Below are 15,244 nucleotides of genomic sequence, written 5' to 3' on the forward strand. Positions count from 1 at the left end.
CAAAAAAGAACGATGGTGTCAAGACATTTTGCTATGGCGGAGGCTGTTCAGTTTTCCCAACTTGGACAATTACCTTTTACATTTTATATATTCGTGGAATGACCATTTTTATTTTGTTTGTTCAATTATGAGCTTTCGTTATTTCTTATAAACACATATTTGCATGAACTACTTATTGCAGTTCGTGCCACGGCCGGACTGCAAGCAAGCGCTCTCTTTCTCTTCTTACGGCCTTTGCAATCGCCCGGGAGTCAATGGCATTTTTTCTCCGTATGTAGTTCACTTGCTTGCCGCCAGGGGCGAAACCACCTCACCCCACTTCACCCCACTCGGGGAGTCGCTTCGAGCTGCTTTGCTCTGGTGTTCGAGCTTCGTAGGTTTTTGTTTTGGCAACGGTTTATTGAACTTCACTCCGATTTAAGTTACTCTACCAGCTCTACCACACATGGACGACTACCGTCCATCTGTGAAGGGAATGACATGCTTGATGGATTGGCTGTCACAGCAGCCCTTGATCACATTGTCAAAGAAAAGGCCCCTTCTAAGCAAATACAGATGTCATATATTGATTCTGACCAGCTAGTAGCGGCTGTGCCCGACTCGGTTACCACTGACCTGAAAAAACTTAAAGAGCCTTGCACTCCATCTCCGTCCGTGACATACTCTGGTCTGGTGTACCGTCGGTGGCTATCTGGTGAAACTCATTAGTGAGTTTGGGTGTGACGCCTGCGTTATGCTGTTGACTGCGAGTAGCAGAGGTGATACTCTGTTTGTCTTATTGCAAGGCCAGAATAAAAGCGGAAATCATTATTCAAATCCTAGGTTCCTCGCACTTCTGGACAAGATTGTTGCTTTTTTTAAAGGATGTTAAGCACCTTCCGCGTACAAATGTGCACGAAGTTCTGCAACTACTCGTTGCACCCTATCTTGAAAACGCGTCAATCCTAAGTTGCCCAGAGGGCATCGACAACAGTCACTCAAACCGCTTGGCTGGTTTAATTTGCAACAAGTTCCTCAGAATACTTCTGATTAACCATGCAAAGATAGTCACGGACAGAAACGAAAAATCAGTTGGATATGTGCACAAGCCCTCAAGGAAGCACTTTAGGCTGTAATATGCACTGTGCGAAAATTGTACAGGCTACTACACCCTCGTCTAGAGCAACTGACCGACTTCATGTGCGGCCATTGAAATGATGATGCAGACCACGGCAATGGATAGATTGCGCCTGCTTACATTTCACGAGAGTGTACGAATTATTTATCATTTAAAGTTCCTCCATGTAGAAGGGGTCCGTCTCCTCCTGTTCTTGAGTTGTAACAGAAGTCCTGGATGTAAAAACCAGTATAGTTTTTCCGCAATTGCATTCGCTGTCTTTACTTACTACTTTTTACTCCCGAATCTCTCGGAGATGTGCGTCAAATATTCACCGTTTTGGGCTCATCAGAAGCGTATTAGATAGTGGCTGAGGGTCTAAACAGAAGGATCAGGTGTCAAAGGCTATAAAAATCTCGGCCGCAAATTGCGACAGCGCTGAGAGACACTGTCAGACGCGCTCTGTGCAAACGGCAAAGGGTAGCCCAGGGGTGAAGTGAACCCCCCCCCCCCCCCCCCCGCCCCGCTAATTGCGGCGGGAGGTGGCGATTGCCCCAATCGCGAAGGCCGTAAGAAGAGAGAAAAAGTGCGCGCTTCCAGCCCGGCCGTGTTCGTGCTTGAACTACTTACTGTAATTCAAGCACGCATTTTGAGCCATACATCAAAGTGGTTGAGTTTAATAAAGCAGGAAGCAGAGGGTACTATTTGATTATACTCCTTTCATTGCTAAGCTGGCCGGGGTTATAAAAGCTAGGTACTTGTCTGACCAATCATACATGGGGATCGGTGACCGGGTGGGCTAGCGCATACCAGCTCGGAGCATCTTGAGCGAAAGCCCGCGCTGCAGAACCCAGGGATCCTTTGTTCAATCCTCACCCCTGCCCGTTTCGATCTGGATGAGCATCGTACCGGCTTGCGGTCGCGTATCACAACTGCGTGATGCAAGTGAAAGACCCTAGGCTAGCGGTTTCTACTGCACTGGCTAAATTTTTCATCTATAGCTGGGAGACAAGTAACCCGTTGAGGCAGACTAAGTTCAGGCTGTATAACATATCCCTCCCCCTCAATCATACATCAACCTTACGCTACATGATCACACTCCTGCCTATACCGAGTGGGTCCATAATTAGAAGTGTCACCATCACCGTATACCGAGTTGTGATTCACATCGCAATTCTTCGTAATTATAGGACGGTTTTACGAAAGTCGGTTTCACTTACGGCATGCAGTCTGCAGACATGCTGGTGAACTGTTTCCGCTGTTTTTTTTTTTCTATTCATTATTTTTAAGCGATTCTTTGATATTTTGGTGTGGACTTGGCAGATCTCAGAAGGCCGACGGCCGCACCGACAAAAGAACTTGAGAAGCATGATCGGGAATGTGTTACTTCTTGCTTCGGTGTTGTTGTTTTTTTTGTTTTTTTTTTTTTTTTTGTCCCGCTGAAGTTTTCGTGGAGCATTCGCCAAGGCCATTTTGGCCGCCGTCAAACCGACTTTTTGAGCCAAATAATGAGAGATATATGTGAAAATCGAGCAGCAGCTTATTTTTTTCTCCATGTCACCGACTGGCGCAGCCAATTAAAACGCAAGCTAGAAAAAAAATTATGAGTGTTCGAGTTGGGTTGTGATGTAACACTTTTTACATGTCTGAATGTTAGAAAAATTAAACTTCATAACACAAACTAGTTATTCGTCAACCAAAACGCACAATGCATGTGTTTGTGTTTAGAGGGCCTAGCTATTTGGCGTAAGTATTTTTGATAAGCTCATGGTTTAACGAGACTCGCTAATTTCGATTCATTTGCGAGAACCCCGAGAAAGGTGCGGCCGTAAAGCTTAACACATATGGCAAGCTTTTTTATAAATTTGAGTTCAAACCGTGCATACCTGTAATTGAGTACGCGACTGTAGTTTTGTAAGAAGTTTTATGTCTATCTTTTTTTTTCTTCTCTTTTCTTGTTTTTGTTTTGTTCAGAGCTTAATTTGGAGATGGTAAAATAATAAAAAAGAGTAGAGCAAAAACGGCGGCCGTGCATCTGGAATGCCCTACTCCAGAGCCTTACCTGGGGAGAGTTTGGATATTCCTTGGGAAGTATAGGAGGAAAATGAGGAGGCGCCATTGGCTGAAAGCGGGGTGGGCGTGTTCCAGGGTGTCTTCAGAAATTCGAATGCGGCCAACCAGAAGCCGAAAATAATACCCTGGCGGTGGTCGCGGTGGTCGCGAGAAGCGAAATTAGTAAGTGCGTCGGAGTGACTCTTGGTGACTGAAAATATAGTGCACATGATGTTTCCGTCACGGTCATCCAAAATCATGGTGGAAAAGCGCGACTAGCGCAACGATCGACATAATACATACGCCAGGCGCCATGGGCCTGGAATCTGCCGTGCAAGCGGTCACACACAGTCCGATCAAAACACTTCAAGTGGCACATTAGTTTCTTATACTTTTTGCATGATCATAATCTAAACATCACGTGCACCATATTTTCAGCCATAATGAGGCACTACATTGAACCCTTATGCCCTTATTAAACTGTTTCTGGCTACCACCGCTAGGGAATTTTTTCGGCTTCTGGTTGGCCAAGAGAGCGTGACAAGCCCTCTATCTACGCCTGGTGAACGCCCTGGTTCTGCCCGCTAATCGCTTTGACCAAACTGTCTCTATACGCGGCTTTGCCCTACACCAGATGATCGTCTTCTGCGCACTGGTTTGTGAGCTTCCTCCCAGGTGGTCATTGTTCGTACATTTGGTTACAAGTATTAATTATCGAGATTATCTCGCTCGTCGCCAGCCTCTGTGATTGGTATTTAGCATATTTGCGTTCAGCAAGCCACCCAGGAGCGAACTCATAAACCATTGACAAACAAACAGGCCGCTATAAAAGATAGAAAACACCCGACCTCAGAGTTTGCTTTATTTTTTAATATTTCACTAGCTCAGTATTGAGCTCTAAAAAATATGTACATAAAAATAATTACGAAACAACGCTCGCGTGCCCAATTTTAGGTACGTACACTTGTAATTCGAATTCTGCAAACGTGTCAAATATGTTGGTCCTTACGGCCGCACCCTGTTAACGTTAGTACCGACTTCGAGCTATCAAAGTACGACTCCAAATGTGAATTCATAAATAGTATGTCTTGGTTAGTACATTTCTCACTCTCGGGTACACCATAAATAAAAGGCAAAAAGCTAAAACAAAATAAACAACGAAGTACTCAACCTCGTTGATTATGTCATATATAATGTATTCCCACTTTTCCGAGAGCTTTTCCATCAGCGGGGGAGGTCATTAAAGCACGCTCTTTTATGGAAATTACAGCTCTCCCCGTCGTGTGACCGATTTTCGCGGGGTTTTATAACCCTCCCGTTTGCCGAACTCAACACCCGGCCAGCGTCGATCCTCACTTTGAAGGTCATCCAGATGATCTTGATATTATGCTAAATTGAAAATACAGATCTCTTCCAGTAACCTTTGAATGTAGATGGCGCTTTTGTTTGCTCTTGTTTATCATCTTAATCCGGCAAAGCGGCAGACTTAGTTGCCTGTGTTTAATTACATTGGTGTTGAACTTGTGGCCCCCCCACAACGCTTCTCCCGGGTTTTTCTCTTTCTTTTTTGCTGGTACTTTTAGTTTTCGGGTAAATCAGTTTAGATTTTTTTTTCTAGTTTGTATATTTTTTAAGCCGTCTTCTTCTTAATTACAATAAACATAATTTTAATGAGGACGCATTCGAAACCACAAAACCATCATCATCATCGGCGCTTTTTGGGTGCGCTTTCCTCGACGATGATACCTGTCCAAGGTTCACCCTCCTCGTGCTGAGCGCATCCGCAAACATAACTGGGCGTCACGTGATGACACAGTTCTCAGCGAACGTCTAAATGTATCGGAAGAGAGCCACATGCTGTCTCATAACTGCGGGAGCGCCTTCATAACTCGTTCGTCGTAGCGGCGAGTGCGGCACCTACATAACTCCCATTGCTCTCATAAACAGGGGAGGCCTTATTACGCAGACCTCCAGTTCCGAAAAGGTGTCCTTGCGTCCGCTCACGCGTTCGTGCATATTCCACGACACGTGATGTCAGGTTGGCATCACGTGGCGCCTTGACTTCACGTCACATGACCACGTCGTGTGACGTCCCCTCACTCGACGCCATGACACGACGCCAAAACGTCGTGGGACGTTTAACGTCTTCTAAGCAAATTTAAATGGCCGCCCCTTAAATACTGTATTCTGTGTATGCGAGAAGAAGGTCGGTGACACCTGTTTTTCCGGCAGGCCATGTTCCACCAGGTGCGCGAGTACGAGTCCCTATTCGACGTGAACGGGCTGCAGAGCACCAGCCTGGGCTTGTCGTTCGAGGTCCGGCCCAAGCACCTGGCCAGCAGCGCGCTCAAGCTCAAGTGCGTCAGCGTCATCTCGGAGGTGTTCCTCATGTCCAGCGAGGAGTTCATCGTCGGGGACACCGTGCCTTCCATCCCCTACCCGGGTCAGTCTGGGAACTATCCTCTCGTATTGTCACGATTTCGGCCCTCGGAAACAAAGACTATCGGAAAACGCGGGACGTTTCAACGGAGGGTTCAAACACATACACAGACAGAAAATAGCATTGAACTCCCAAAATGTATTTTTTTAATTGCCCGAACATGACGTTTATATCACAAACTAAGCTTTTTCCGAAAACAATTGAGCGCAATATATGTTTGCGTCGCGAGATCCATTTGGCCGATTCGGAAACAGGCTTGCTCTGAGGACGGCGTTTCGAAATATGTAGAAACACGTTCCGGAACAGTTCCTGGCTCCAAGTGTGCGTCGTGACCAGGGTTGTAAAGTACCTAGGTACAAGTAACTGGAAATCGGTATCTAGGTACTTTTGTTGTACCTGAGGTACAAACCTAGGTACTTTAATTTCTCGGTATCTGTATTTGTATCTTAGGTACATTTTCCAGTAACTTGTAACTACAGGAAGTTACTTTTCACAGGTACTTTTCTATTCACTTCGTCAAAATGGTAGAAACTATAAATCTTGAAGTATTAACCCACTACCATGTGCCGTGATTAACATTGAGTTGGGTACGGCATTGGAGGCACTGGCTTGATCGAAGGACGTTTTAGCGAACGAAGCCCCGCCTATGATGTTTCATCGAACGACACACTTTAGTGAATGTAGGTGTTCATTTGAGCGAACGGTGAATTAGCGATGCCGTTCTAGCGACACCAATCTATTTAATCGCTTCGGAACTCCGTTTAGAAAAAATAGCGACCTGCTTCCTTCATCTCAAACCAAAATCGACTTCATTGCGTGCTTGAAGCTCCTCTGACTACCATACAAGGGAGGAGATAACTTGAACGACGTGCGCAGTTTCTGTTGCCCGTATCTTGTCCTGGTGGTGGCACTGTTCTGCCATCAATACAATATAACATATAATTACAAATAAATTATAATTACGATCGTAAAGCAATGTAACATTGCATATATAATACAGTTTCCACTCAATAGATCGGACTTAAATTTTGCAGTTATCAAAACTACGAAAGTTCCAAAAAAAAAAAAAAGAACTCCTTTTTCTACTGACTAACGAAAGAAAAAAATAAAATAAGGAAGCTTGAAGCCTTTCGCTCGTCGTCGCGAAGGTTAGGTGCATATGCACTCGACTCATGCGTCTGTTCATGCGGCCGACGTCTTCTGGGCCCGTCGGCTTCAGCACCGGCTCTGAAGGCAAGAACGTCAATAAGCGAGTTTCGGCGGTTTCGGTGTGACATGGTAAACAGTGGAAGCTGTGGCCTCGGTGAACCAATTGGAGCGTGGGGACAAGGCACGTGAGGACTCAACACCGATGTGGACATCGCATTGACACCAAAAACGCACATTTATCGAACTCGTTTTTGAGTGTATGCTTAGTATAAAAAGCTCTACTTCCAATATATTTTTACAAAGTTGGGGAAGATAAATAAAGACAGTATCTTTAAAGTAACTGTACCTGTACCTAGGTACATCTTTAAGCAAGTACCTAGCTGCGTACCTAAGTACTTTTCCGTAGGAGTAACTGTAACTGTATCTTGGGTACATTTTTAAAGTAACTTTTACAACCCTGGTCGTGACGTAGATACTTCGCTGAACTTTTTTTTTTACATTATTGGGTGTTCAGTGTTCATTTAAGGCTTTAACCTACGTACAAAAAAAAAAGGTTTTACACTTGTTTCAGCTACGTGCGTTACTTTTTTATGGAGCTGGGGGGGGGGGGGGGGGGGTGGTCGATTTTGGCGTGTTCCGTTTTTTTTACCAATTTCATGCTCGCTTGTTTTTGTTTTTCTACGATACATTTGTTCTGGATCTTTAACATTTTGGCCGAATTAGGGAAGGCATCAATATTTTCGCTGCAAGAGCAAACCAGGTAGAAAAAACAAATATCACTAGTAGAAAATCGGCTGGAAATATTTGTGCAAAACTAAAGTGAGCCTAAATTGTGAAGTTTATATCTGCGCTCACTGATGAATTTATAAAACAAGAGGGAATGTATTGCTTTTTTTTCGTCTGACTTTTCTGGGAAAGTTGAATTCCTCTCGTCATGAAAACATATAAGTTTTTGTTGCTGGTTTTTTTTGCGAGTTTTATTATTGATGGTTGCTTGCTAATATAATGATTTTAGGTTTGTCACTCAGTTTATAGCGCTCATGAATTTCGCCTTGTTAAAAATATCAATGGGCTAACCAAAATATGCAAAATAACCGATGCATTGTTTCAAATATATACTTTAAGAACGGAATGTATGAATCTGGATTAAAGGGAAGAAAAATACAGTCACTACAGTGACGGTTTTTGACAGGGTGCTGTAAAAAAACGTTAATAGGATCACTTTTGTTCTTTAGTGCAAGAAACAAAAGTAACTATTATTTCGTTATTTGCATGCTATAAACATGTTTTTGGCTAAAAAAACAACTTCTGCTAGTAAGGTTAACAATCAGATAATGTTTTCGTAATGTTGGAATAGAGGATATTTCTTTTTATTTAGCTTGTGATTCCAAACAGAGAGCTCAAAGTTTGAAAGCCTCCAGGCTCAACAAATGACTGGATACTTTGCAGTACCCGTTTGCAGTGTCAAGTGAGGTTTTGATTTTCTATCTGGTAATATAGTGAAAGCCGAGCAGCACAGATAATTGGCCGATTGTGTCAAAGCAAAATACGTAGGTAAAAAAAAACAGGGGTAACGACGAAGTCTTGTTTTTGTCCTTTTTGATGCTTATTATTTTTTTCGTTGTTTATTATTGTTTTTCAAATTTCACTTAATGAGTGGTGCTTTAATGGTGCTAAGTGGTTAGGCATCCGTAGTACCTGAAGCTTTCGCGCCAGGGATTACACCATTATCTGTGGCGGCATAAAAAAAAAAGTCGTATTTTTCGCCCAGAATGTGCGAAGAAACGAAATCAATAGCTATAGCGCGGTCGTGCAAAGCGCGCGGGTGGAATGGTGCCATCACGTACCTGAGGAAGGAGGTGCGACGTGGTTAATTCTCATAGCCGTCGTGGTTGGCTTCGTGGATGCCACTAACGACTGGCGCCAGTAATCCGTGAAGTAAGTGGGTAAGCGCGGGGGAGTCTCTATAACTATCTAACATTACGCGTAGCTGCTTGATACCGCCAGAGTGGGATTTCGCATAAAGCGAGTGTTGTTTGAAAACAAGTTTTTCAAGCACACGGCACCATGGTTCGAGCGCGTATGCCTTCGTTGCGCAATTCTTAGCGAGACGCCAGGGCTGTCCTCTTCGCTTGCCTTCGCTCGCTTCGCGCGGCACGGCGAGCGGAATCCTGACTTCCCGCTCTTCGCAGAAAGAGGGGAGGGAAAACAGAGTTTCCCACTTCTCGCGCGTGCGGCGACGACAAGCGACGAGGACGAAATCTCTCCGAAGTGTCGCCCATAAAGCAATCGCTTGAAAACCGAAACATTATACTTCGTTTCAGCCAAGTCCAGGAACAGCCGATGCTACAAGCGCGAGCTACGGGCTTTCAACGTCCGTGCCAAGCACGCGCGCTCGTGAGCAAGCACTGTTTAGGGCCAAATGCTCGGGCTTGTAGTATCGGCTGTTTGTAAACTAAAGCTGAAACGAAGTATAAATATTATACACCAAAATATTTTAAACAAAAGGTTTTGGGACCCTGCTACAGACAAAATGTAAGTTTGTTTTTTAGTACGATACGATTTGTTTGTACCGGTCTCTTTATTTCACAATTTCAGCAAAGCAGTGATACTTTGATGCGTGGTTGTTCTAGGTATTTTTTGTACTATATTTTAAACGAGTGAAGACTTATTTTTACGGGATAATATTTTTTTTAGATTATACCTGGTTGAACAGGTGCTGAAGTTTGACATATTTTGTTCCAACAGCATTTGTTTCTGCGATTTTGTCCGGCGTTGCTCTGCTATAACACAGATGTTAGAATTTACATTCTCAAAATTAGATATTTATGTTGAAGTTGATTGATAACAATTTTAACGACAAATAAATTCTGTTTAAAACTGCGTTATCGTTAAAGAAAAGATTACCGACAATGTTTTGCTTTGTGAGGCGGCATTTTTGGGAGGTATCAGAAGTGCGAGGTACATGTGGCGAATCCCAGTATGAGAATCTAAAAGTTGTTATCACGCGCCAAAAAATTTGCAACGTAAGCGAGATTAAAAAGTCCATCCAAGCAGCACCCCTCAAATAAGGTATCTCTTTTTCTCCAGAGACCAGTCCGAACAGCCCGACGATCGAAGGAGGGCTGCCGAAGTACCGGATCAACGACCTGGTCAATCTCACCTGCCGGTCTGCAGAGTACGACGAGCCGCCGGAGCTCATGTGGTACATCAACGACAAGGAGGTCAGCGACACCGTATTTCTTCCCCCGTTGCCCATCATAAACGTATCAGCAAACCCCACGTTTTAATTAAACAATAACAAAAATAACGACCTTTTATATATATATATATTGCGCAGCCGAAGAATTGTGAAATGTAGCCCAAGTGACGCACGTAAACGGTAACTTCACTACAGGACCTCATGTTTTCAACTTCTTTTAAAAACTTCATGCTTTGGCAGCTATAACCGCTAGAAATTTTTTGTACGGTTAGATACAAACTGCTGTGCCCCTTTAACATATTTTTGCCTTGGTTACCGATTGCGGCCAAATCTCTATAGTAGTTAGCCAGAGCACAAAGGTATAAGATAGTTCAGAGAGCTGTTTCTACGTAACCGCATCTCAAGTAGCTAACCTGAGTTTCATTGGTTGTCACTGTACCTTCCCGTGATATTAAGTAATGCGTGGCTCTCTGGAGAGCAGCAGGGTATAACTGCGGCAAGGTCTTCAGATATAAGAGCTTGGCCGCAGTGTTATGTGCCGCTCGCTCTCTCCGTAAACGCGGTACAAAGAACGCTACCTAGAGATGGTACTGTTTCCCTGCAGAACTCCGGATATATCAACATATGATAGTCTGCCGACAATAATAGGGCTTGGAAGAAGCGAATGTTTGCACGCGAGCTGCTAAAAAAAATAATATTTCTTTTTTTCTTTTTTCGGTGTTTATAATACTGTAATGTATAAAAGGGCTTCGGACATGGAAAAGAGGAATGGGATAATGCGCTTTTCCGTACACTAAAATGTTTACTTGTTACCTATGTTTAATAATGCCTCTCGAGGCAAATAAAAAAACGATCTACTAAAAAAATGAGCAAGTGACCTGGATATACTTAGGTTCAGTGATTTAGCGAAATGTCGGCTGCCATTTGAAACTTGCAGAACGTTCAATGCCACAATTAGTATTACTTACACATCACGAATCTAATCGCGTTTTCTTGCAATTCTTTAATCATTCCAATACCCTCCATTCTAACAGATGTCACCTTAGCCGGATTCCGGGTTCAATTTCCGCTTCGTCTCGTTTAGATATAGATCAGCATGGTAAAACCCACAGTCGTGTATCACCAATGCGCGATGCACGTTAAAGACCTCAGGCTAACAGTCTTACTTCGTTGACTATCTTTCTCATCTGAAGCGTAGATAAATATTCTCACACTATGGCAGACCGACCTCACGCTGCCTAATCCTGTCACATCTAATTTGCTTCTCGCAAATTATAAGGATCATCATCATTATATAAATACTGGCAACACGAGAAAGTGCTGCAGCAAATAAAACATCACGCATATTTTCCTTCGTGTTTCTTCTTTTCTAGGCACGTCAAGAATACCTAGTACGGCGGCCGCTTCAGAGGTACCCGAAGTTCCTGGCAACACTGGGGCTCTTTTTTCGCGTCAGGCCGGAACACTTCGAGGACGAGCGGATGCACCTGCGCTGCACAGCCACGCTTTCGCACGTCGTCAACATCAGCACAGCCGAGAAGACCATCAGCAACGACCATCGTAGCTCCGGCTTCAGGGCCTCGGATGAAAGTGCGTTTCGACAAATTCCTAGCTAGAAAACTGTAGTATGTGGAAATCATATAGCCGATTCGTGTAGGGAACTACACACTCCTCAGGCGAGCCGCCCCCTCCTCCCCCTCCCTCCCCCCCCCCCCCCCCCCACCGAGCCACCACCTAGGATCATCAAAGGCCCGTGCACTATCCTTTCGACGTCATCACAGCGAGATCGAGCGAAGACATAGATTGAATACGAGTGCCACGTCAGCGCTCGGCTGGGTGTCGTGTCCAATCAATCCGTCCAGGGACAGTCAGCGTTCGAGCTCGGGCCCAACTGCTGAGTTGGCGCCATCCTAGGGCGATGACGTTCCATGGTGGTAGAGGGAGGTTGTTCGCAGGCTTTGATGATTCCAGGTATTGCTGCTCATTCCCCCAAGTGCATTCGGGCACCATTGGTCAGTTCGCACTGCTGATTTACTCTAGCATCTATAACTGGTTAATAGCAGTGAGATCCGTCGTGCAGACCTGCTTCTCAATCCTGAGCATGAAAATATAAAAATTTATAGTGTCCTATTAATGGATGGAACGAAGAGCCTTATTGGCAGACACCCCACGACCACGTTTGATGTAGTACCTAGGAGAAGCGTTCCGTCTCGTTTTGTAACACAATTCAGTGTTCAAGGCATTGCGAGGAAAAAGTGGCCACTTACAGACATAAAAAGATTGGATTCAACTGGGCCCTACTATAGGTCACCTTTAGCCGGCAAAAGCGTATAACACTCCTATAATTCAATATACGAAGACGTCACACGGAGAGACGTAAAAAAGATACGAAGGTACCGCGGCATGATGGAAAGAACTTGAGAATGAAAGTTCTTGAGGGGTCAGCGAACCTTTCGCTTGAAATCTTAGGTCACATCTTAAAAGTGCAGTTTCCCGGATACAAGTTATACAACTCGCTTAAAGTCTTCACCTTATTTTTTTTTTATACAGATGTTTTGTTTACAAAATAAGGATATCGGGCATTAAATGCGTCGGCAACGTCCCTGCCTTTCTACAAATTCTTTAACGCTGCTCATGTCATTACCTTGGGGGAAAGTTGCCAGCCGCGTACCTAACGACGTTCTTGAGCGAGCTTTAAAAAGAAAGCTCGTCGAAAAAGGACACTGTCTCTCTTCGCTCGGAGTAAACGCTATTTACGCTTGGAAGCTTTGATGCGTGTTGAGCACGCACTCCGTGGGGCTCCGCTCGCGTCCCTCGTACAAAGCCGGGCTTAGCGGAATGCCCTGCCTGTCCAATTCTGGGATTTCCGAGTTTAGAGCTTGGGCTCATGTCGACAGAGGATGGGATTGTGCGACGCTCCTTATGGGCGGAGAAGTAATTTAGACAAACGACTCCACTTAAATAGGCGGGGGAAGGAAGACATGCTGTACGCACTCATAAAATCTGCGGAAACTTTATACGCTCTCGATCGTTGCGTTTAAGTCTCATACAGTCGCGGCTATACACATCACCCGACGTTGATCCTCTGATGCGTTAATTATCTTTTTGGTATGTGCAGAATTGTGCTATTTCGATATTCAGCGAGTCTGTCCTGTGGGACTTATATGGCTGCGGCGTAGAGTCCTGCTCACGAACGCTTCTAATGAGATGGGACACTGTAACGTTTGGACAGATCAAATAGGCTAAAATGCTTTCTGGCAAAACCACAAAGCCGCTTAAAATACCTTTCACGATGTAATACTCTAAAAATATATTTTTAGTGAGAAGTAAATTTATACAAAACAGAAAACGTGACAATGCTTATGCGTTCTTAAATATCTTGGGGTGAGATGAATGATGAACACAATACTTGTTTTAATATTATAGTTATTACTAAAACTTTAGCCCTGTATACTGTCAAGGGACTCTGGTTCTAACTTTAAGCTTACTACTTTTCCTCTCTGTCTCCTAGGTTCCAACGAAGGAATATCGTTATGGACGTCCTTTTTCTCAAGCCTTCTCGTCTGCTTCGTTGTGCTCGAACTATGAAAACACGCCGGCAACTCCAAGAGTGAAAGAAGTCAGCAAAAATATTTATGTTAGCCTTTTTGTTCTGTTGTTAATACGAGTTCAACATAAAGCGTCCTTAATCTGCGCGCAAAATTACAAACGCTTATGAATTGCCAGTGAGGAGAGCGTGAAGTAGGGCGAAAGTTTCGTGGCGAGTACTAATGAAAGCCAAGAAGAGCGTGACCAGTGGAGCGGATTGTTGCCGCGGTTCTCTGGATTAACGGTGGAATTTTAGAATGCCGTGCAAGGCTTGAAGCACGCAAAAATACTAGAGCCGCCAAATTATCTAAGCATAGAAGCAACGTAATAGAGGTCACACGTTTCTGCAGGATTACTGTAGTCAACTGCGGTCAGCTTTCGCTGACTTACCTGACGGAGAGAGTACGAAGTGCTTTCAACCCGCCTACTACTTAATTTGTAATTGGCCGCGAAAAAACAAAATGGCCCCATCAGTCTCCTAACGAAAGATCTGAAACGCAGATTCGCTCCTCGGAATCACGTCTGGCGCCAACAGCACCGCTAAACGGAATGACAGCACTCAGTAAGAACCTTTACTCGACGCAGAAAGAGCGCATGTCTGCCGTGGTGGCGAAAGGATGTCGATATTAAAATCCTAGCTGTCAACTGACTTTACAACACGAAATGGGTGTGCCAGGTTTAAAGCTGACATAGCCTCGCTTGACTTCACCGTATCGTCTTCTATGTCAGCTTCGCTCGGGGGTAATATTTTTTTCAGACCAGTCGAATGAGCTTGAGCACAACGTGACACGCTCCCCTCCATGAAGCTCATTTGATCCGCGATAAAGCACGATATTGAAATCTTGGATTTATGCGTTTGGTACAAGATGCCTTTGGCGTGATGAGTCAGGCCAAATGTTGGTTGGTGGATCGGCATTGCGCCGGAGCATTCAGCAAATGAATGTTGAAATACCATCTCTGCGTCTCAGCTGGAATAGGTTGTCAAATGGTTAAAAACTGAGCCTTTACTTATAAAAGGCAGTGCCGATGCCATTACTTCATCAATGTAACGATGCCTGTCGTATCAGTAGTCTCGTATTGGCCAAAAGTACGGCATGGCTCAAAGAAGAAAGCGTATACCGCTGGCGCACCCAGAAATAGGGGCAAATGGAAAAAAAAAATACTTTTAAGTCTTTCATGTTCTAGAAAAAAAAGATCCGCGCTGACTATTAAAAAAAAGAAGAGACATTGAGTGCGCAAAATGTGCCTGTCCTCACACAAAGAGATTCGCATCGCCCCCTCTAAATTAATCTTGAAGCAAGGGTTTGACAATTGCTTGAGAAGGCTGGTAGTTCAGCAAGCAAAGTCTTACAACATTCCATGCAATGTAAATTCCGCCAAGTTGTGTCACGCTGGGAGGCACGTTAGTCCCCCCCCCCCCCCCCCCCCCGATAAAATAACACAAAACTATAGACCCCATTATCGTTCAACGCGAAGCAAGTAGAATCTCGGGGTCCACAAGTGCCCCTGTTCCACGTATTAGGCCGACATCCGATTGCTGGTCCTTCAGGCTTTGTCAGGATATCCGAGGAGTCTGGCAGACTGCGACATTAGTAGCTGGAATGATCGATCACTAGTTTCTAGCTTTTTTGTTTTTAGGCTAAAACATATTTAAACGGAACTAAACTGATATGGTATACACGTAAGTGTTTCACAAACTTATAGGCCTGGTTGGTCG

General features: G+C 44.3%; 1 protein-coding gene across 1 annotated transcript in view; it reads left to right on the forward strand.

Moving 5' to 3' along the window:
* Positions 1 to 14,953, forward strand: part of LOC8042731 — a 351,040-nt gene extending 336,087 nt beyond the window's left edge. Inside the window, exons 5-8 of the mRNA XM_029972218.4 lie at positions 5,381 to 5,591; positions 9,828 to 9,961; positions 11,313 to 11,529; positions 13,451 to 14,953. Of these exons, the coding sequence (XP_029828078.2) occupies positions 5,381 to 5,591; positions 9,828 to 9,961; positions 11,313 to 11,529; positions 13,451 to 13,527 (639 nt within the window). The 3' untranslated portion in view covers positions 13,528 to 14,953. The remainder of the gene's footprint in view (positions 1 to 5,380; positions 5,592 to 9,827; positions 9,962 to 11,312; positions 11,530 to 13,450) is intronic.
* The last annotated feature ends 291 nt before the right edge of the window (positions 14,954 to 15,244 follow it).

The sequence above is a fragment of the Ixodes scapularis genome, unplaced genomic scaffold, assembly GCF_016920785.2.
Source record: "Ixodes scapularis isolate PalLabHiFi unplaced genomic scaffold, ASM1692078v2 PGA_scaffold0__279_contigs__length_252992795, whole genome shotgun sequence".
NCBI lineage: Eukaryota > Metazoa > Arthropoda > Arachnida > Ixodida > Ixodidae > Ixodes > Ixodes scapularis.